At 33.6% G+C, this 23,204-nt stretch overlaps 3 protein-coding genes and 1 long non-coding RNA gene across 12 annotated transcripts in view; 2 read left to right on the plus strand and 2 right to left on the minus strand.

Annotated features, from left to right (window-relative positions):
- Lapsyn (Leucine-rich repeat activity-regulated protein at synapses) overlaps positions 1-3,868 on the plus strand; it is an 86,270-nt gene extending 82,402 nt beyond the window's left edge. For all 3 annotated transcript variants that reach the window (XM_070306095.1, XM_070306096.1, XM_070306097.1), the window contains one exon: positions 1,405-3,868. In XM_070306095.1, coding sequence (XP_070162196.1) covers positions 1,405-2,241 — 837 coding nt within the window. In that variant the 3' untranslated portion in view covers positions 2,242-3,868. The remainder of the gene's footprint in view (positions 1-1,404) is intronic.
- Positions 2,387-18,075, minus strand: LOC138938802 (lamin Dm0). 3 transcript variants are annotated; one of them, XM_070306088.1, is made up of 9 exons: positions 17,360-18,074; positions 9,433-9,745; positions 8,867-9,159; positions 8,549-8,743; positions 8,217-8,445; positions 7,903-8,124; positions 7,601-7,705; positions 6,977-7,034; positions 2,387-5,959 (listed from the first exon to the last, which is right to left on the minus strand). In XM_070306088.1, exons 1-8 carry the CDS (start codon positions 17,797-17,799, stop codon positions 7,011-7,013), a joined length of 1,821 nt encoding a protein of 606 aa, XP_070162189.1. In that variant the 5' UTR covers positions 17,800-18,074; the 3' UTR covers positions 2,387-5,959; positions 6,977-7,010. The 3 variants fall into 3 exon arrangements, with proteins under 3 accessions (XP_070162189.1, XP_070162188.1, XP_070162190.1); XM_070306087.1 differs by lacking the exon at positions 6,977-7,034; XM_070306089.1 differs by lacking the exon at positions 2,387-5,959 and having other exon boundaries at positions 7,031-7,095; positions 17,360-18,075.
- Positions 17,246-19,357, plus strand: LOC138938812 (uncharacterized). The gene is made up of 3 exons (XR_011447760.1): positions 17,246-18,258; positions 19,065-19,153; positions 19,256-19,357. It is a non-coding gene; the product is annotated as an uncharacterized lncRNA (long non-coding RNA).
- The window catches only part of LOC138938800 (ribosomal protein S6 kinase alpha-5), a 34,597-nt gene continuing 30,482 nt past the window's right edge, over positions 19,090-23,204 (minus strand). For 4 of the 5 annotated variants that reach the window (XM_070306077.1, XM_070306080.1, XM_070306081.1 and 1 more), the window contains exon 8: positions 19,090-23,128. In XM_070306077.1, the coding sequence (XP_070162178.1) occupies positions 21,557-23,128 (1,572 nt within the window). In that variant the 3' untranslated portion in view covers positions 19,090-21,556. The remainder of the gene's footprint in view (positions 23,129-23,204) is intronic. The other variant, XM_070306082.1, reaches the window with a different exon arrangement.

Here is a 23,204-nt window from a genome sequence, read left to right on the forward strand (position 1 = left end):
CGCTTTTTAAAATTTTAGTTTTTGCCACCTCTTTGCTAGTTATGTTCTCCTGATACGCCACCTCTTTGCTGATCATATTCTCCTGATACTTTTGCGAATTTCAAAACTTTAAATTTTCGCTTTTTAAAATTTTAGTTTATGCCACCTCTTTGCTAGTTATGTTCTCCTGATACGCCACCTCTTTGCTGATCATATTCTCCTGATACTTTTGCGAATTTCAAAGCTTCCAATTTTTGCTTTTAAAATTTTAGTTTATGCTACTTGTTTGCTAGTTATGTTCTCCTGATACTTGATTTTAAGAAATGAATTTCAATTTCAAGAACAAAAAATCGGTAAAAAGCATGTCATGAAAATATAAAATTGGCAAAGAGATGTATGGGGATGGATGTTTCGATAGGTTCATTCAAAAGATGTATTCGTTTGTATTATTAATATATAATTTATTAGATGTTTTTAAATTACAAAATATATTTTACAGACTATTATCGATTCTCTTATATATATATATATATATATATATATATATATATATATATAGCGTTACATATATAATTCTTTTTCTCACTTTGCATTTTATCGTCGATGTTTCATCAAACAATAAATGGAAATTATTTGGAAACAAAAATAGTATTAGAAAGTCTTAGAAAGTACATTAATCTAGGATCTCTTTAGAAAATATATTAATCTATTGGATATCGCAACACATGTAAAATAGACATTCTTATTATATATAATATGCATTAAATACTAAATAGGAATTATTTTCAAATACTAAAAATGCGCGCGCACGCACACACGCACACGCACGGTCATTTTTATTATTATACAATAATATCCACAGGCATTTTGTTACGTGTATACATATATCGAGTGTCGAACGCAATCGCTTTCGCTATTACACTACACTTGTATATATAGTCATTTTTATTATTATACAATAATACATACTGGCATTTTATTACGTATATACATATATCGGATTTTGGACGCAATCAGAAATTTGATTTTTCTAGATCAAATCAGCTATTTTGCGACATTGCTAATTCCTGCATTATCAATAATTTCTCTACCGCAATAATCGTACAGTATAAAAATATTTTATTAAATAATTTTACCGTTAAAAGATAAGAACTTGAGTGGTTCGTGAAAGCTAGTGAAACGTAGTGTAAGAATTTTTACTATCTAAAACATTATACATACATACATATATATTATTAGACTCTACTCTATTAGATTATAATTTATTTTCCAATTAATGCAATGACTTTAATACTCCAAATTAATGTAATGACTTTAATACTCCAATATCCGTTTATCATTGATAATCTCTCGAAAATATATGACTTATTTTTTTATTTATTCAGATATATATTTTACCTTCGATTTACCTTCTCTGTTTGGCAGGTGCTGGATGCTACCGTGAATCGATTGAGGGAACTGACAAACGACAGTTTGACTCCTTACAAGAGTCTAGCCTTCATCTACCTAGCTGACAATTTCATTCAGAATATTGAGGAAGCAGCCTTCGCTAATCAACTTTATCTGGAGGTGCTGGATCTCTCGCAGAATGGTTGCGACAATTTGCCCAAGAATCTTTTCCAATTACCGTATCTCCGCACGCTATATCTCGGTTACAACAAACTCACCGATTCGGTGTTCAAGGTGAAGGTCACCTCACCCCTCAAGATGCTACAATTGACCAAGAACAAGCTCACCAGGATTCCGAATTTAGGCGCCCTGCCGACTCTCATTAATCTCAACGTGTCCGACAATGTCATCGTCTCGGTCAGCACCGAGGATTTGGCGCCATTGTGCTCGCTGAAGGTACTCGATTTGTCCAGGAATATCATTAGGTTCAATCCTGGCAGTTGCGAGTGTCAGATGTTCAACGCCTGGGTGAAGCTGCGGCAGATCAAGATCAAGCCTGATGATTTCTACAATTGCACCGATTCACTGGCCGAAGATTGCGCCAATATGGAAATCAGCAATCGGACGTACGAGCTGTACAACGAATGCTCAGCCATCATACAACAGGAGGTAGAGACCGAGAAGGCTCGATCGGCATGGATACTGGTGGCCTCGTGCGTTTCGGTATTCCTCTTCGTGGTCTTCGTGACGCTGTTTTGCGTGCACAAGCGGAATCGCAGGCGACGCAGGAAGCAGAAGGAACAGCAGCAGTTAACGGCCAACAACGCCAACACCGAATTGCTCAACAGTAATCTGACGGCGGGTAATTCGTGAAATAATTGCCAGAAGAATGTACAAGAGTAGAAGCGTGTAATGGCTCTTTTGTGTCAATGATGAGAATAGAATTCTACGCGTTCCGGAGGGGATGAAAGTTTTAATGTATTCACTTTGAAAAGTAATAAAAACGACGTTCAAAATATTCAAGAAAAAACTGTTGGTGTTTATTGAGAGTTTAATCGACGGATTTACAGAGAATTTAATCGGATATATCCGCGGTTATGTGCCTAAGTTTGTATTTGATCATTAATACACATCGCAATGTTCAATAAACATAAGATTATATAGCTCGAATACTGCTGCTGGCGCGATTGCCATTTTGAACAATATTACAAGTTTTTGGAGAGAAAGTGAGATATATTATTATATAGGCTCTTGAAAAAGGCGAACGACGCGATATAAAGGCGTTATCATTCAAAAGCCGAGATATCGAGCAAAATATGTTGGAATGGTACTTATTGTTAGAGATTACTTAAGACTTTAAAAAGAAGAGAGCAGCTTTATCGAAAGTAATCAACAATAATAAAGAAGACAGCTCCGCGGAGATTATACTTATAAGATATAAACGCGTTAACTTATAAAATGTGTAAATGTTCTATATTGTGTTCACATATATATAATGATTACGATATTTACATATAAGATCTATGTGAATGTGCGGCAAATTTTCAAGAAACTCTGCGTGTTTGAACGAATATTATCCCACTATATTCTCTTCGCGACGATATGTAGGAAATTTCGATGTGTTGATTTCTTCGATGTCAGTCGAATGAATCTCAAAGCCGATCGCTCAATGTCGTCGCGTGCTTTTTGTCGATGTAATAGCATTGCGAAAGCGTGCATTTATTATACGGTTTATATGGTACTTAAGCAGAATTTTCTCCCTCGGAGGATTTTGCGACGCCAAAGTGGATTTTTTTTATATCCAAGTGTCGATAGTTTTATCTACTTCCTATTGGAAAACTCCTCTTACTTATAATTTTGCAAATATTTTTATTTATTTCTAATCAATCAGTTTAAATAGCTTTATTTATTAAATTTAATATCTCTACTCGAAACTTTTTTGTGTATTTATTTGTAAAGATATATGTATGTACGCATATTAATAATAACAGGACCTACGCGCTTATTTCTTTGAGCTATGATCAACATTTCTCTTCTTTCTATTTCCAAAGCATTTCTGTTATGCGAATATGTATGTATATTATTGTAAATTGTTATACATATTTAGAGGATAAACAATTAAGTTATATATATATATTATATATGTGCGCGAGAAAAGCCCTTTTCAGTATATAAAAGAATATTATCGAATCGTATCTTAAATTTTCACACAGTGTTTTCTTTAGTTCCTCATATTTATTATGTATCTTTATTTCATACGGGTATATTGTACGGGTGTATCGGGAGAGATTGTTTTATTTCATCGTAATATCGTAAGGCGAATAGAATATAACCGTACCATCGAAACGATTAATATAACTTATACTTACACGTATATATAATGTGCGCATTTTACAATATGTCAAAAAAGTTTTATACTAATTTCCACGTTACTCTTTTTAATATGTATGAAAAAATCTTTATATGTACAGAGATATTAATAAAACTTGGAGATCCACAATAAATCGTCTTCAAGCAAGACTAACAACGATTTCTACGTTTTTTATCCAACAGAAAAGCGTTCGAGTAGGAAACTTTTTTTACACATAAATAGATATTTCTATAGCTTACAAAATTATTTAGCACAAAGAGGAAAATGAGTTAATGACAGCCTAGCGCAGAAAAAATAAAAAGAAATTAAATTTTTATAAAAAAAATATTTAGCATTCTTAATTTTAAAATGAAAATTTTCCATTTTTTATATTGATTCTATATACAAATATTTAGCTCATTTAACATGTATTTGGAAATATAGAATCTGAACAATGTAATTTATCGTAAACTTTTTTTTCGGTTTGATGCTGTCTCTATCAGAAGACTTATTCTAACTTAATGTTTGGTTTAAAATAGTTACTTTCACTGTTGTAAAAAAAAAAAAAAAAATAATTATACGAGTACATTTGTACAATTAATTTTTTAATTTTTATTATTAGTATATAAATGATATAAAGCTGAATACAATTGAGACAAATCATTTTGTACGCACAGGTGGGCGCGCGAAGAACTGTAAGAACAAATATGTTTCTTGCATTTTCTTCGAAATCTTATTTCGGTAGAAAAATCAATTACACATCAGCATGATCCGGTGTACAATCCGATGCACAATTTCGCAATCGAAGAACGTACTCTTGACATGTAACTGCGACTTCAGTTAAATGTCACTTAATCGGAAAATAGAAATAACATTCAATCGAATGTTAGTCAAGCATTTTCTTCGGGATAACATGGAGTGACGAAACTGTTCATCCACCTGACAGTTATCATATATATATCTTTTCGTTTTATACCGTCATACTTAAAAAAAAAAAAGAGAGAGAGAGAGAAAAATGAATACTGACAGCCTAATCGATCTATTGATTTTTTTTTTTTTTTGGACACAATAAACGAACATAAACACAACTTAATCATTACCATAAATTAAAAAAGTACTAATTGTTAAAATACGCTCGAAACATTATTTGTCCAATATTACAATTTGAAGAGAATATAATAAACGGATGCATTATAGCTTAGTGATAAATGTGAACCTGTATGCGGCACGTAACAATTGAGAAGAAATTGGCTGAATGCTAGCATTACTACCATTAATGTCCACCTATGCAATTATTGTATGGCTGTGAGTTCAACGGAGTATAATAGCATAGTTTTGTCTCTTTTTCTTATATAATAAATGGATTTGCAAATGCAATATCATTCGTACCACAGAACACAGTTTTTAAGTTTGATTTAGAATTCTTGTGCATCAGCTGAAATATATTATACAATATCTTCTCTTTCTTATACGTTATACATACATATACATTCAACTGCAATAAATGAGAGAAAATTATATAATGTGTTTTAACTGCAATATATAGATATATATACATATATATATATATATATATATATATACACGTACATACATATATATACATATATATTTATCGTTCTTTGTTTTCGTTTATTATTCTCCTCTTCTTCAAAGTGAATACCCAATAAATGAATCTTGTAGAACTCATTATATCTCTGACATTATACTCTAAATTAATTTCTTTGTGTTAATGGCACAATCTTTTTTATTCTCATTAATTTTGTACACAAAGCTTACAAAGCTTATCATCATGGAAACTTTTAAAACCTTTTGATAATAATATCAAAAAAGAAATAATAAATATTGTAGTTAAAACACATCTTTAATAACTTTCTTACATTATTGCAATAGAAAATACATATATACATATAAGCATATATATATATGTGTGTGTGTGTGTGTGTGTGTGTGTGTGTGTGTGAGTGTTTATGTATGTATGTATATTTTCTTTTTTTCTATTGCAATAAAAAGTTAATGTATTTTTATTGCAATATACATGTACATAATATATGAGAAAATATTTTGTATTTGAGCTGACAGAAAAAAATTAATTTAAAGTATAATATCAGAGATATAAAATACAACATTCACTTACCAAAATTAATTTAGAGTATAATATGTATATTTAAGCTTAATAATTATAAATTTATAAATTTATGTTCACATAATGCGGCAACGTTCTTCACCTTGGGGATCACTCTGAAACATAAAACGTACAATATTTCATCAACAAAACGAACGAAAAAAACATAAAATAAATGAGTAATTACCACGGGCCCCAATTCGCTTATTTCACTGCATGAATATTTATTTAGTTACAAGCAAATAATGAATCTTTATTGTTAAATTCACACAGTGAAAAATACATACATACATATATATATATATATATATATATATATATATATGAAAATATGTGAGATATATCCTTTTATAATTATTCTACTTTGTTTAAAATTTTTTTGCACACAGCATATTTAGTCCGCATAATCTCTATTATCTGTATACAATCTGTATGATCTATATTAATATGCAGTAATGTACAATACATCAGTTATACGCTAAATTAAATTTATATTATTCGTAAATGTTATTACCGTTCACATTTTAAATAAAGCAAAACGCATACTGTTCCTTAAATTACATAATTCGATTACATATACATATATCAATGATCACAAAACTAATAACTAATATTTATATAATATCAGAAGATGAAAATTTGTTCAATGTTTAAATGCAATACAAAAGCTTATATAATCAATGTAAAAAAACTCTCGCATAGATTTGACATTCAGAAAATTCTAAACTTAAATAAGATATTAATAGATGTAATTAAAATTTGTTTAATTCACAAACTATATTATTATATTTAAATCTTATATAAAAAAAAAAAGCTTTAAGTATTATCTATGCAAATAATATTTAATGATGTGTATATGTTTTTATACGATATATAATCACAATAATATATTTTAATTAAAGACAATGTGGTTAATTGATGGGGGATGATGTAATAATCTTAACAAAGATTATATTAGATCTCGTAAGACATGAGATTTTAGTTGTTAAGCGGTGAGTATCCAGGCAAAGTGCTGCATGAAAACCAACCAAATATGAAGCAAAATATAATTCTTATATATTATATGAGTGCAAAGAATATTAATTATTGACAACTTAATGTTCGAACATCTGATAGGTTATAAAATAACTTACATAAAGTGCCCATCAGAGTCGTGTGCCCTCACCCTTAATACGGGTAGAGATATCTTCTCTATGGAACAAGAAGTGAATTGTTGTGAAAACGCTACCCCCCCGAAATTAGTTGCCTATAACTGCAACACTTATTCTGTATATAACAAATCTCGAAAAAGTGAAAAGTAAGTAATGTCTGAATATTTACTACAATCTTGCGTAAATATTAAATTGATCCCTAATGATGCAGCTTGAAATTTTCAAATAAATATTATTCTCATAGCCACATTGTCTTCTTTTCATGTTTAAGAATCTCAAAAAATTTGTTTTTTTCTGTTTCTCAAGTGTATTTTTTTATTGACTAGCATCTTTTTAGTATGTCAAAGGAAGCACTTTTTTTACATTATTGCAATTGTGCATTATTACAATTTGCTAAATATCTGCATTTCATACGTCGATATTATATCAAAATATTGCTGCAGTTAGAATATAACACTGACACATATCAGCATTATATTATTACTTCCAACTTCTGTTCTCCTAATGACCCTTATTTTAATTTCGACACTAGTTTAAAGCTTTCATCTAGGGTACTTACAATATAATGTAATACATAATGCAATGAAACATTTACTGTATCCTTACCTGTTGATGATGAAGTTCTTCTGTTGATCGGAATCCTATACTTTCCCTATGTCGGGACAAACTTGTAGACAATTGCTGTCTCTTGCGTTCAGAAGTTGCCATTTCCTATTAGAAAATTAAAAAAATATAAAATTTGTCCCCTTAAATGTTTTGTATAATATTTCAACTAATAAGAAATCTATTTCTATCATATAAAATTTGTTTTCTTTGAAATTTAAAAATATCTATCACATATATCAGTATTGAAAGAAACATGCTTATTTAAATACATAATTAAATATATGATTGATGGTAATGCATACTTCTCCTTCGTTATTGAACAGAATCGTACTCATGTTGTCCGCTATAAACCATTTCTGACCCTTCATAACGATTTTAGATGGTGGCTCGTGTGTTGCACCGAGATCAGCTGACCATACCAATACATTAGCACCTGCTTCAAGTTTTGCTGTACGATGAAACTTGAAAACTGTTTCCAGAGTACCAGCTTTGCGAATAAGCTGCCAGCCGCTCAAACTTATTTCCTGTTGTACAAATTATGTTTGATACATAAAGTATGTATTATCTGTAGCTCAAATAAAATCGAAATGAATTTCTCTAAAGCTTTCAGTCTTACCTTATTGCCCTTGTTGGTAAGTTTAACAAATCGTCCTTGGGGATCTGCTTCAGTAATTTCTACATCACCCCTAGCAGTACCTGAAACACTGTAATCACTACTGCTACGCTCTTCACTTTCTTCTAATAAAGTGCGTTTTCGTTTACCCCCTCTAAGAGGGGTATGTCTGGACGGAGTTGCTCTACCACTTAAAGACGTGTTTGTCGATTGCATAGGCGTAATGTTTAATCTGAAAATTAAAATAAGAATAAATTAATCTAATTGGAAAGAAGAAAGGAAAGAGCTTGAAATCTGCCATTCAAATTCAAACAGATTACAATATATTGGCTAACCTGGCCTCTTCAGACTCGAGCATTTTACGATACGCAGCAATTTCTAAATCAAGTGCCACTTTAATATCCATGAGATCCTGATATTCTTGCAACTGCTGAGCCATTTCGTCTCGCATACGTGCTAATTCCGCTTCCAATCCAGCCAAGCTTTCTGCGTGACGAGCACGTTCGTTTTCTCTTAAATTTTCCAAATCTCTGTTGAAAGATACATTTATGTTATTTTTATACTTACTTAAATATAGAAATATATAAATGCTTTATATATATATAAAAATCTATTAACATGAAGAGACTCAGAAAATTTTGTAAAAAAATTACCTGATTCGTGCATTAAGCGCATTATTGGCCGCTTCGAGCTCGTTGATTCTTGAATTAAGCCCTTCGATTCTAGAGCGCGTCTGTCTTAATTCTTCGACTGCTATACTGGCGGCTCCACTGTTACGTTGTGCATGAGATGCCAAATTCTTGATTTTGTTTTCATATAACAATTCAATCTCCTCTCGATTTGCGCGCATCTGTGCTTCATATTGATCGCGCAATTCTTGTAAGGACTGCTGCAATTTAGCCTCGTATTGTTCCGCGAGGCGCCCATCTATTTCGGATAGCTCAACCTAAAATGCAAATACATTATAAAGTGAGATTTAAAAAAATTTATTAAAAAATTGACGAATGAAACAACATTTATAAATTTAAAAGTAATTGTATCAACATTGATTAGAAATTTAACTTATTTTTAGTCTTTTCTATTACAGTTCTAATTATATCGCTACGTTTAAATAAATATTCATCAACTAACTTTTCATATGAAAATGTCAATAAATGAACGATATCTTTATAATGATGTGATAAAATCTAAAAAAATCTTATTTCCAATAATATCTTACTTGTCGTCTCGTACGAGTCTCCGAAAGTTCTTGTTGATAAACTTGATCCTTAAAACTGATATCTTCTTTGAGACTTTGAATATTGTTCTCCAGATCGATTCGCTGCAAAGTCTCCTCCTCCAGATGTTTCCGAGCATCGTCGAGCAACGCTTTCAATCTTTCGATTTCCTTCTCCGAATCTCGATCTTTCTCTGCAAGCTTCTTGCGTTCTGCCTGCGATTGATTGAATTGCGATTGTAAATCACTGCAGCGTGTTTCATAGATCATGGCATTTCGCTCTGCTATTTGCAAATCCTTTGTTTTTTTCTCCAACCTAGAAAATAAATATTAAATAAAAATTATTTAGATACATATTAGATACATATTAATAGATACACATGTGATATTAATTGCTGAGAATTAAACACTTCTGATTGCAATTTTATTTAAATATGAAAGGAAATTTTTTCATGAACATTTTTATAAACGAGAACGAGTTTCTCATTGACCCATCTCTACAATTAGATAGGCTTCCATCCTTCGAATCTTCCACGAAGGTTCTTTGAACATAAAATACTCGGAATTGACATCGTCTCGCTATCCTTGGCCTACTGCCTTAAAACAGGTAATATCGAATGATGTTATCCTCATGAGAAACGAGAATTATTTTTCTTACTGTAATATCTTTGGAAAGTATCAATAATTCAACGGCTATACTACTATATCAATCCTCATTATTTATTTATATCGAATTAAGAAAAGAATTCAGGACTAAGTAATGAATATGGAAGGGGGGGGGGAAAAAAAAAAAAAATTCTTCCGGGATATTTTTACTTTCTTTTCCTTCTTTTATTTTGCAGGTGTTTTTCGGTTCTAAGTAACATGGTAAATTTTGCAATTATGCGTATAACGACATTCGTCAGGGCATTATGACAAATTCGCCTTTCATTTACAGCATTCCGAACATGAAAAAGCCATGCGCCAGACGAGGAGAGAACGCGCTTCTATTTCAAGCAGTGCACGGCCCACATCGAGAATTTTATTTTCTACCATGGTGGCCCAGACTGTTGTCAATATTCGTCCGGTTGCCACACAACAGAAGATCTCGCGTTGCTGTTTTTAAACAGCAGTTAAAAAGGATCTGAAAAATATGCGCGATTTCACCAGAAATACATTGATCGATGACGTATTGAACTATAATTATCATCTAACTGTTGAAAGCGATATTAAATTCGAAATATTAAACGTCACACATACGTCAATCAAATACGATTTATTGTAGATCATTATTTATCGCGATGTTTTTCCATTATATAATCGGGATAACAATAAGAATATATTTTTAACAATCAGATATTATTAATAAATAATATATATTCTTATTATTTATATTTTAATCTCATTAAATATATATAATAAAATATGAGTGAATTCGCATGTTCAACAAAATTAGACATCATTGCTCTAAACAATTGTCGAGTAAGAAAGGGAGTCTCGGGATTTATACGCTTCTCTTAGCAGGGGGTGATCCTATAAAGGGGGTCGTCGCCCTCGTCTTCCCTCGCAGTCAATCAGAGCGAAATAAGACAGACGAGACGCTTAAAAAGTGTTACAATGTTACGTACATCCAACCATGCATGAACGAGCGTTACATGTTTTACAATATCAAGCGTCAAGTTTAATCGATCGAGTTTATAATTTTGCACTTGCGCGATTAATTGAGGAGCCAAGTGCAATTCTCAATTACTCAATTGTATGACATAAAATATATGGAAGATTTTTTTTTATTTATCAAGATGAATCCATTCTATAAATAATACTTTTCCTAATACTAATCCTTCATTCTTAACGCCTGTATAAATTACATTTTAATAGAAAAATATTATTTTATTAATTAAAATAAATAATAATATTAACTTTCTTCAATTTCAAACAATTGGCAAATTAATAAATCAAAGGCCCTAAAATGATTAATTTATCTCTACTCAAAATCAAATGATCATCGTACCATATGTGACACCTTGTATATAATCTTGAACTTATAATCTAGAACGCGATCTCCTTGCAGCTCCAAAAATGGCTTTACGCTCGCGAGTAACATGACGCTATAAAATGGCTGACACACGGGCATGTATGATGTCATCTTCAATTCCGTATAACTCGGATTTTTCAGGTGGCCATCGATTCATAGCTCCGGAATTTCGCATTTACTTAAACGAAAGCATCTTCGAGACCTGCGCGTCACATGATGCAAAAGGAGTCGCGTCGATTAACGTAATCATTATCGCCTCGGAATAGATAACCGCTTCATGTTATTCGCGGAATAGCAATATGAGAGAGAGAGAGAGGAAAAAAAAAGAAAAAAATTTTATTTTCCAAACCATTATATATTATCTCTTTGATTTTATTTTATATTAAATTATTTAATTTTTTCATCTCAAATAAAAAGATAATATTAGGTGTACAATTTTGCTTCCGCCGTTTTTTTTCCGAAATTCGAGGCTTTATTGTAAAAAATTGGTTATACATTTATGATTCAAAGTATTGTCCATTCCCAATGATCGTGCCAATTCTTTTTGACTTTGACTCGAGTCTTCATTAAGTAATGCCTCCAATTCTGCATCTTCGAAAACCTTCTCCCTTCCACCGCTATGCCGGTCTTCGACGTGAAAATCACCGTTCTTGAAGCGTCGAAACCACTCACGACACGTTCTTTCACTAATAACGGTTTCACCATGAGTATTTGAGAGCATTCGATGAGCCTCAGCCGCAGATTTCTTCATATTGAAGCAGAAAATTAAAACCTCCCGCAAATGACGAGAATTTGGCTCGTAAACTGACATTTTCAATCGAGAATAACTTTATGACGCGGACACAAATCGACTAATGTTTCTATGGGGTTATGTTGACAGATGCCCAAATTTATCGCATGACGTCTATGATCTATTTATTTCGACCACTACTTACCGCTAAAGCCATCTATAGGAAAACGGCGGAAGCAAAGTTCTACATCTAATATATCTCCTTTTTACAAAAATCCGATAGAATCATTACTAATGTGCGAGAGAGAATTATATTCAAAAATCATCTTTATTATATATTTTTATTCGCATTCGAATTTAACATAGAAAATTTCTATGTTTTTCCAAAAAGTAAATATACGAACGTGCAAGAGATCTTAACCGAAAATTCGCTAACGATAAAAAAAAGAAATTTTGTTTCGGGTAAAATTTTGTCTTTTTATTCGCGCAAAGTATACGTAATGATTGCAACGTACGTCTATAAACAATAATTAATAATATTTAAGCGTCTCGCCGATATTTCATAAAATAAGGAATGCGCAAACAAATATTATTATCGTGCGTTTATCGCAACTGACATGAGTCATGGACTTACTTTAGATTTAAGGGGAATTGCAAAATTAAACAGAATACTTTTCTCTCGGAGAGATCAAAGAACGCCTTCGTTATTATTATTAAGGACAATGGAAATAAGTTTTTGAAAAAATTAACTTTATAGAAAATCGTACAGAATATTCCGCAAGGTATTGTCACTTATATTTTTGCGAACGTGCGGATAATAATTTATATCCTTTAACAAATTTTTCTCTTGTTAAAAAAACTTACTTATTTTAATCTATATATATATATATATATATTTCATATTTATTATATATTTTATTTATTTTATTAAATATTTAACGTGTTTTCGAGACGCAACGGTCTTCACAACTCAAGAGATTTAACGATTAAGGAAAATATATATATATATATATAAGTATTAATCCGGGATGAATAAATGAGATAAAACTTGCAATGTCTCAATATTAAATATTCGCGTTCTCCGGTTATCAAAAAGCGCTCGCGTCATCGCAACTTTTTCTTGCGTGCCCAAGGACCACTAGATACGCGAATGCAATAAGCATAATTAAGAACGGCAATTTTAGCCGCTGACACAATTCCTCCCACAAAAAGTCCTTAGATCCGAGATAATGAAACAAAAGAGTCACGATAAAAAAAAAAAAAAAAACTTGCCACTCCTGCTTACGCATATATACAATAATAATGAATGTAAGTTTGCGTATTTTACTTGAATGGAAAGGATGAATGAAATTATTGGAAAAATTTGTGATCTTTTCCTGACAATTATCTTCCCGGAAAACCGAGATAAAGGGTCGTAGCTAAATACATATAATAAAATATAGTAATAGATATTATAAGGCGAATGAGAGGAGTCTGAATAGCTCAGAGGTAAGAGCAGTCGCCCGGCAAGCGAAAGACTCGGGTTCGATTCCCGACTTTGCCCCGATATTTTTTTCTCGCCTTTATTTATCCAGGGGGGGTAAAGGAGGGTTTATTATATATCTCGAATTGAGATTATTTTTAAAAATCTTGGTATAGCACCAAGTAAATTTCGTGCCCTATGCACATATTCAGTTTCATAGAAAACTTATTTTTCTATGAAACTAACGCACTACTATTCTGGCGTTCTGGCTCTTACTAGCCCGCGATTATTTGAAATTTGTAATGTCACATGAGAGCCTAATTTCTTAAAATTTCATATAATAAAAGTTTCTCCGAATTTCACTCTAACACAGTGATCGACTGAGATTCAACAATGAAATAAAACGCGCCGAACCGTATATATGGAACGTGCGGAGAAACGGAGTCAATGTTTTTAGGTCATGCGATACGTCGTCGCGGGCGCTGATATCATCGCCGCATAGTAAACGTGACGTAATCGCTCGTAGTAACGTCAGGGGCCCGGCCTCTGTTCTTGTTTCTCCTTGTGGCGAGTGAGAAACGCGCGCGCTCACGCCGAAAATTATTTCCTTCCTACGCCAAATACACGGTCCGGTCCCTCTATCCTTTTTGCGAGACCCGCTTCGGACGATCCGGCTTAAAATTCCATTTAATAACTTCGTATCCTCCGTAATACGAAGAGCATTTGACGGATCATGCAAACTATATACAGGGTGTTAGAGAAGTCTGGAAACGGTCAAATATCTCGAAAATGTAACTTTTCTGAGGAAAAATGCTTCCGACCAAAGTTGTAGAGCTCTAAGTGACGCATTATATAATAATATGACCTTTAATAGGATCGTCGAGGTCGTATAAAAATTATTTTGAACTTTTTAAATGGAACCCCCTATTTTTCATTACATATTTTTGTAGCTTATCTCGAGAGTTTTCCAAAACACTATAAGAAAGTAATTAAGTTATTTTATATTTTAATAGAAAAAATTTAATATCTCGTAAAATATTTTCGATAATCTTACCGTAATACTTTTATGTACAGAATAACGAGACAAATCAGTTAATATAAAAAATAATTGTTTTTAAGAAAATTATTTACGATGTACTTTTTTTAAACTTTTTTTTTGGGGGGGGGGGGCACTAATTGATTTGTCTCATTATCCTGTACATAAAAGTATTACGGTAAGATTATGGAAAACTGAATATTTTACGAAATATTTTATTTTTTATATCAAAATATATCAGATTAAAATATAAAATAATTCAAAAAGTACTTAATGAAAAAATACTTTATTATAGTGTTTTGGAAAGCTCCCGAGATAAGCTACAAGAGTATGTAATGAAAAATAGGTGGTTCCATTTAAGAAATTAAAGGCGTCCTTGACTTGACCTTAACGATGCCATCCAAGGTCAAACCAATGACACCATCCTACGTTCCCCTCAAAACCATACAATTTTTGTTTAAAACCTTTTTCTCTAAAATGCTTAGTTTTTGAAAGAAAATGGGTGTACGGGTGGTCTAGGACACCCTGTATATAAATGATACATCAAGATGCAGAGACGCGTAAAAAATTATAAATAGAATTCTCTGGATATGCGAGTTTTGTACATTATCTAAAACAGGCTTCACTTTATTTGAGTCATGACTCGTGATGAAAATATTCTACTTATAATCTTACACAATTTGCAATATATATATAAAAATCATTCGAGAAATCAGGATTAAAATTGATAATTTTAAATTGGCAGGCGCATTTATATTATAGTTGAGAATATTGAACGAGCGTATAATGCACGTTGCTAAGATTCCACATACACGGTGGCCTAATTTTATTTTTTCTTCTTCATCTATTTCACCGTCTTTCAATGTTGTTGTTGTTGTTTTTTTTTTTATAGCTTGCGCACATGTAAAATATTATTCTTATGTGATAATTTCTCAGAAATTACCGAGTGTCAAGGAATATGAGAGAAAATGTTCAGTGCGATGTAAATATCTTGTATATATAGTGTCCCATTTTAAATGACGATCTCAAGTATTTCTTGAATGTATAATATTTTAGAGAAAAATGTATCGGACAAAAGTTGTAAGGGTTCAAAGGGAGAGCCAATAGACGATCTTATTAGATTTTGGATCGGGGGATGCGTGTCGGGCCAAAGTTTTTTTTTTTTTTTTTTTTTTTTACGAAGCCCCCTGTTTTTCATTACATATTCTTGTAGCTTGTCTCGAGAGCTTTTCAAAACACTATAATAAAGTATTCTTTCATTAAGTATTTTTCGAATTATTTTCTATCTTCATCTGACATATTTTTATATAAAAATGAAATATCTCGTAAAATATTTCGTTTTCGATAATCTTACCGTAATACTTTCGTGTACAGAATAATGAGACAAATCAATTGGTATATAAAAAAAAAAAAAAAAAAAACATTTACTTTTTTTTAAAACAATTATTTGTATTTTTTTATACCAATTGATTTGTCTCATTATTTTATACATAAAAATATTACGGTAAGACTATCGAAAATTACGTATTTTATTAGAGACATTTAATTTTTTTTATATCAAAATATTTCAGATTTAGATATAAAATAACTCCCAAAATACTTTAATGAAAAAAATACTTTATCATAGTATTTTGAAAAGGTATGAAGAAGGGTTATAAGAATACACGATAGAAAATAGGGAGTTTCGTTTGAAAAAATTCCGATCTAAAATCTAATAACAGATCGTCTATTGGTCCCCTTTGAACCCTACAAATTTTATCCGAAACATTTTTCTCTAAGATACATTGTTCAACGGATACTTGAGATCGTCATTTAAAATGGGATAACCCTGTATATAAATTGAACAAAGACACTGATTTCCTTTACGCTTACACGAATATCAAAATAATATGGTAAACAATAATATCATCGAGTAGCAATTGAGAGTAAGCGCGGGAATTAATGTGCGCGTACATTATTTGTAATTTATTACAATTTACAGTAATAAATAACTGGGATGTCTCGACCCCCTTTTTTTTTCGGGTCTTCTTCGGCGTGATATTTAGAAAATTCTTTCAAAAATAATATTTGAACTATATGTCTATCTTTGACTTTTAATTTTTACTCGATCATATTATTGTTTATTTTGTTTAATAATAAAGAGTCTGTACTCTCTCTCTCTCTCTCTCTCGATTATGAAAATAATATTCACAGCGATAATAAAATTCTATGTCAATTTAAAGATTCAAACAATCGCGCATGCTATAACGAAATATGGAAGAGACCTCGTAATATATAAATATACTTAACTCAACCGCCCCCCCCCCCCCCTACCCTTCTCCCTCCTCCTCCTCCTAAGTTTACATCATCGCTATTTCAAGAAGCATTAATCTCTACGATATAAATTATTCATAATGTATACGCAGATATACGTTGCATTCCTATTCGTCATAAGATCTCAATCTCGTAGTAAATATAATCAAACATTTGAAATTATATACCGTGTCGCGCTAGTAGAGAACCTGCGCGCGATATATGGTGCGCGTACAGTTTACGGGGATCGAGTGAATTTAAGAATAGAGGAATATTAAAAATACGGAGATTCAAGTTTTATCACTGCGCAGTGCAATTATTTTCATTAAACAAATAATATGATATCTATCGTGCGTCCAGCCAGTGAAAGGGGGAAAGAAGATTTGCATGGCTTACTTGCTCTTGAAATCTTCGTTATCATCCCAGAGGCGTTTGGTGTCGATCTCGAGCTTGGCGCGTTCCCTGGCCGTCTCGTCGAGCAACTTCCGCGCGTCGGAAAGCTCGTGTTCGTACATAGCCTTGATGTTGGACACCTCCCGGGTGACGGTCTCCTGGGTGGTTTGCACCTCCCGCGTCAACCGGGAGTTCTCCGTCTCGAGATGACGCACCTTCTCGATGTAACATGCCAGACGATCGTTGAGATTCTGTAGATCCTGCTTCTCTTGCATCCGCGAGTAGCGAGTAGGGCTGAGCGGGCTGCCGGGACGTCGGCCGACGATCGGCGTCGATGTGCTCGGCGGCGATTGAATGCTACTCGACGACGACGAGGCGGCGGTCGTCGCGGAGGAAGCGGCGGCCGCTGCCGCGGCCGCCTTCTTGCTCGATTTAGTCGACATTTTCCTTGTTGAAGAGTTCGCGGTACGTTCGCTCCCTTTGTCGCGCGCGCGGTCTCCGGTTCACGCGTCGCGTTACAAGACTCGAAACCAAGATCCTCTCGAGACACCGAAGGTCAGAAAAAGAGGGAAGGGACACCGTGCGAGCGCGCGTGATTTTATTCGCGATCGGATACGCACCTCGCACACCTCGCAGCTAAATGCGCACTACCGGTTACGATTGGCGCAGCCAACGGTCAGAGTATCAGAGTACGCGACGCGACGCCACATCACAAGCCGGGTTTCGCACCGCCATTAAGCGGCAAGATGCGCCGCGCGCCGCCATTGGTCGTCGCGTCGCGCGACCGACCAATCGCGGGCCCCGAGTCGGGCAAGGGAGCGTAATGCCGCGCTATCCGATTCGTCGCCGATCAAAATTGAGCAAGATGTACAGCCAATCGCGACGCGAGTTAATTGAATGTGGTACGTGACGTTGAATTTGGCGGGATTGTTAAATTGTTGTCAATCTCTTTGACGCATACGTATTATTCTATAATTTATTTATTTTATTGTTGATATGCTTCGAATGTAATAGATATTAATAAGTCTTATTAAGATAAATTATAATTATATTTTAAAAAAATTAAAAACAACTCTTCATGTGCGCATTAACCAATATTATATCCTCAGGATATCCTACATGTATGTCCTGGATGCCCATTGTAATCCTCAGATCTCCTCTGGATGTCCTGAGGAAGAGTAAATGATAGCCGTATATTAACCTCTGGAGAATCCAGAGAGATCCTGTGGAACATTCTAAGGATTTTTATAGGATATCTTAGAGATATTTTTCGTATGTTTCAAGGAGCAATTTTAAAATTTAAATATAAATTAAAATTATATTTTGTTATTTACTACCAATATTAAAAATCAATTAAGTAGTATGTATGCATATTAAATTTTTATAAATATATTTATAATAATATCTTAAAACATCCTACAAATGTCCTGAACCGTCCTGGACATATTCAGGATGATCCTGAGGATGTTTTGTACTGTCTGGGATGTTACTATATGTTTCTGCAAAATTTAAAATTCCGTTTTATTTCAATATTTTGATGCATATATTGATGATAAAAATATTTGTCACAAAGATATCTTCATTAAAATTACACATTTCCACAATCTGTTATGTTAATGAAACTAGTTTCTTAATTAACTGCAACACAATCCTTCAAATGGAGAATTTATCAAAAAGATTCAAGATATTCTTTCCTTGTTTTAAATAGAACGATACATGGCGGTGATCTGGAAATAACAAAACAGCTGCGTTATATAAAATATTGCATCGTATATTTAACAACCAGTGGTAACAAAGGTAGGTTCTCTTTTCTTTTACATACTTATAGCAACAGAACAATATTCTCGCAAGATACAAGCTCTTCAGCCTGTATATAACTCTCTACATATATTTATTTAGATTCTTATTTGTCACCTACAAACTTCGAAGGAGCGTCCTAACATAACAAGTAATATATCACTAGAAAAAATCGATTTGTTCTGTTTCAAACAACTTATATGACTTATGAAATGTAATGACTTTTATGTATATGAATCTACATAGAAATATATTTATATACATATATATATATATATATGTACATATATCTTTTTTTCTTAAAGAATATGATTCTCTATAGCACATGAAATGCTTTCTCTGAAATATATAGATATAATCTGTTACATATCTGTGCACTTTTCTTGTCTTAAATATTTTTACATAATATAACTACTAAATGATGAAAAATCTCCGATAATATCTCTCACCTATATATACACAATTTCTACATATCGTACTTTTTTTTGTTTTTGGTCTTATAAAGAGCAGTGTTGCTTCAGTCATCTTTGGTAGAAGCATGTGTGCATGCTATTTTTCGCATAACGTTATTTCAATACAAGATAACATAAGACCTTATCCAATTAACACACGTCTGTTCCCTGAGATTATGTACAACCGCATTTCAGTCTTTGCCATTTTGTTATTTCGTTTCTTATAGCAATCATCACACATCAAATGAGACGGCCATCTCACCATAGTGTCTATAAAGTCTGTATATTTTGGAAACGGTTCAAAATTATGACAAACCGCGAAATACGTATCCGATTTACATTTTTCATCGATCATTTCGAGAAGTTACTCTTTTAAGAGGATTGGCGGAGTTGTCTTCCCAAGGGGGTCCCCCAGAGGGACCCCATTTCAAAAATTTCAATTTGTTTTTTATAATTTCGAACCGCTTCTGAAATATAGAAAGATATATTTTGTAGACACCCTATATAATTACAGTAATGTAATATAAAATCAAAATTTAAAATCAAAAATATAAATCACTTTATATACAGATATTACAAATAGATTTCCTCTCACAATTAATAATGCTTTTTGATGGAGAAATGTGTGCGGAGGAAAAAATACCCTTCTTTTCCATTCTTAACATTCTACATTTTCGAAAATATAACATAAACGGCAAAGCGGAAAGAGTTTTAATAAATCAATTTTCATAACCCTCGCATAAATCAAATTGCGAGAAAGGTATTCGATCAAATATTTCAATGCTAATTAGATCAAAATAATAAATTTAACTAAATATTTAATTACATCTAATAATATTGTTAATAAAATCTAGAATAACTTACTTAATCAAATTTAATTTACTTTCTCGCAGCACTTTGATTATAATCGATACAAAGAAACATCTGTTATTTCCCCAAAATTCCGCCCATCAGTCCTACCGTTTTTTTTATGTTATATAATTTAGTTTCTTTTCGCCGATCTCTATATTTAATAACCCTACGTTTAAAATAATTATTAAATAAAATTTTCTTAAAAATCGTATAAATATCATCATTTTCAATTGCGTTATTTGTAAAAGAGAAAAATACAATGTATCATTCTCTTTTAAGCAAATCTAATTTTTTAGCTTTTTCTTTTTTTTTTCTTTCTTTCCTTCTTCTTCTTCTTCAATAAGCTACCACTGGTGAAGATAACAGATGCTTATATTATTTACGCATTATATCATGCGTCACTAATCTCTAGTACATTAATTTAATGTACTCATAGCTAAATGAGTTTTCTTAGGCACATTCACCACATATACAGTCATCATAAGTATTCGCTAAAATTTTCTTCATGTTGGCTCGTCGATCGTTATCATGATTTCGTTAAGATTATCGATTGCAAGAAGTGACGGCGGAAGAAAATTTTAACGGGAGCGTGTAATAAGTTAAAATAACTTATCGTATACGCTATAATAACTTAATATATCGATCTCGTATTAATAATCACAGACAATCCCATTTAACATAATATAATCCTCACCATCTTACTTCTCTCTCGATAGCAGTATTAAAAATAAAATTTTGTACATATTTTGAGTAAACTCTCACGGAGAAACATCGATACTTCACCGAGACCCTGACCTTAATAATACAGTATTGTTTTACATCTTTCTTATGTATCAGATATTTTAACAGCACAAAAAAAAATGCGCTTGTGTAATCATCATTTACATAGATAAATGTAGATCTAGAGATAATAGGAGATGGCATGTAGTTATGTATAGTTAATTTTATATATGCATGATATTTTCTAAAATTCTTATGAGAATAGGAATGATGCAATGTTTGCGTCTTGTACGAACGCCGAAGGCAAACGTGTTACATATCGTGTAAAATGCATAGGAAACGATAAAAACTTATTGGATCGAGCGTAAATAGAGGAAAACTATTCGACTATAATCGTGGGAAGGCGTTTGGACCGTTTGCTGGCCTTATGCCTCCTGTGGACACTCGTTTCATCTCGCGCAATCTGCGAGGGGACGCACTCTGACTCGTACGATTCAGAAATATCGGAACTGGCATCTCTGCTTGTGCTTATTTGTTCTACTAGTTTGCGTTTTCGCGATCGTGTCATTGGTCCATTACTACTGCAGCTACTATTCTCACTATCAACGTCGCGTCGATGTCGACACTTCGTTTCTCGACCCGACAACTCGAGATTATGCTTGACATACTTTATCGCTCGCTTTTGCAAAAACGAGTATGTTGGAGAATTAGAATTATCGGAGGAAGAAGAAGTCAGGTACTCGTTGATTGCTTCCTCGCTGAAATCGAAAACGCTCGGTGACGAAGTGGAAGTGTTGTTGGCGGTATTCGCCATGGCGCTCGGTGGACGCAACTGAATCGATGACATGGGACTCGAAGAAGAAGAGGACGGTCGTGACGAGGAACTAGAAGTGGAACATTTATGCTTGCGACGTTGAGCCAGCTTGGCATCACCAACTTCACGCAATCGGAAGCCCTCGCGCTCCGTCGCGTTCGACGTCGAGGTACCGGCCATAGCGTAATCTACGTAATTTACATCTACGATAGGCGTCGCCGGGGGAAGCGTCGCATCGTTGATCGTCGTTATCCACGAATGATATCTCAGATTTCTCGCGGTCAGCCTGTTCTTTGGTTCAACTGTCAGCAGACCCTTCAGAACCTGCACTGCCGCGGCGGACACGTGATTCCAAGCCTCGCTGTCGAAATCGATCTCGCCAGTTCTGATGCGATTCGCCATGTGAGATGAATTTGCTCGAAAGGGTGGATCGCGGGACAACATGAAATAGAGAATAGTGCCCAAGGACCACATGTCGCAACTCTCGTCGTATCCCTGTTTGGCTATGATCTCCGGAGCAGCGTACGGAAGCGTACAACAGGGCGTGCGCAACAGCTCGCAGTTATTCTTCATCCGGGCAAAACCGAAATCTACTATTTTCACCGGCGAATCGTCGCTCGTATTTGCAAAAACGATGTTCTCCGGTTTCAGATCGCGATGTACTATGCCGCTTTCGTGCATATATCGCACCGCGGATGCTAGTTGCTGCATTATTCGTTTCGCTTGCAACTCCGAAAATGGTCGTTGTCGTTGCGACAATTCTCCGCCCGTGAGCAATTCCATTACGATATACGTATGAAGCCGATCGTGATGAACTTCTATCAGTTTTACCACGTTCGCGTGACGCTTGCAAGCGCGCATCAAGTTCTCTTCGCGATTGCAGTCCACTTTCCTGCTGATAATCTTCACGGCATACTCCTGCCGGTTACTGCGATGTCGACATCGTAGACAAATCGAGAAGCTGCCGTCGCCCAAAGCCGGCGCTCCTTGGTCTAATTCATACGCCTGGAAGAACGTGGATTCTTCGAAACGCACGGCGTACAGATCGGGCAGCGAGGGCTGCTTCTTGTTGCCAAAAATGTCTCTGCTCAGCACGTTGTCGCTAAATAATATGGAAGGCGCCACGTACGAATAACCCTGCAAAATTATTTATTTTGAAAAATCTACCGATTGCCGCACGTTTTTAATTTTATCTCGCGCTGTTATGGAAAAA

Source organism: Polyergus mexicanus, unplaced genomic scaffold, assembly GCF_030449975.1.
Source record: "Polyergus mexicanus isolate NDT 795.1 unplaced genomic scaffold, iyPolMexi1.0 SCAF_13, whole genome shotgun sequence".
NCBI classification, from domain to species: Eukaryota; Metazoa; Arthropoda; class Insecta; order Hymenoptera; family Formicidae; genus Polyergus; species Polyergus mexicanus.

Coding starts and splice junctions, on each gene's coding strand:
- LOC138938802 (XM_070306087.1), bottom strand. CDS start 17,799: ATGTCGACTAAATCGAGCAAGAAGGCGGCCGCGGCAGCGGCCGCCGCT. Junction 8,125..8,216: donor TTACCAACAAGGGCAATAAG/GTAAGACTGAAA, acceptor TTTGTACAACAG/GAAATAAGTTTGAGCGGCTG. Junction 5,960..7,600: donor AAGAACTTCATCATCAACAG/GTAAGGATACAG, acceptor TTTATGTTTCAG/AGTGATCCCCAAGGTGAAGA.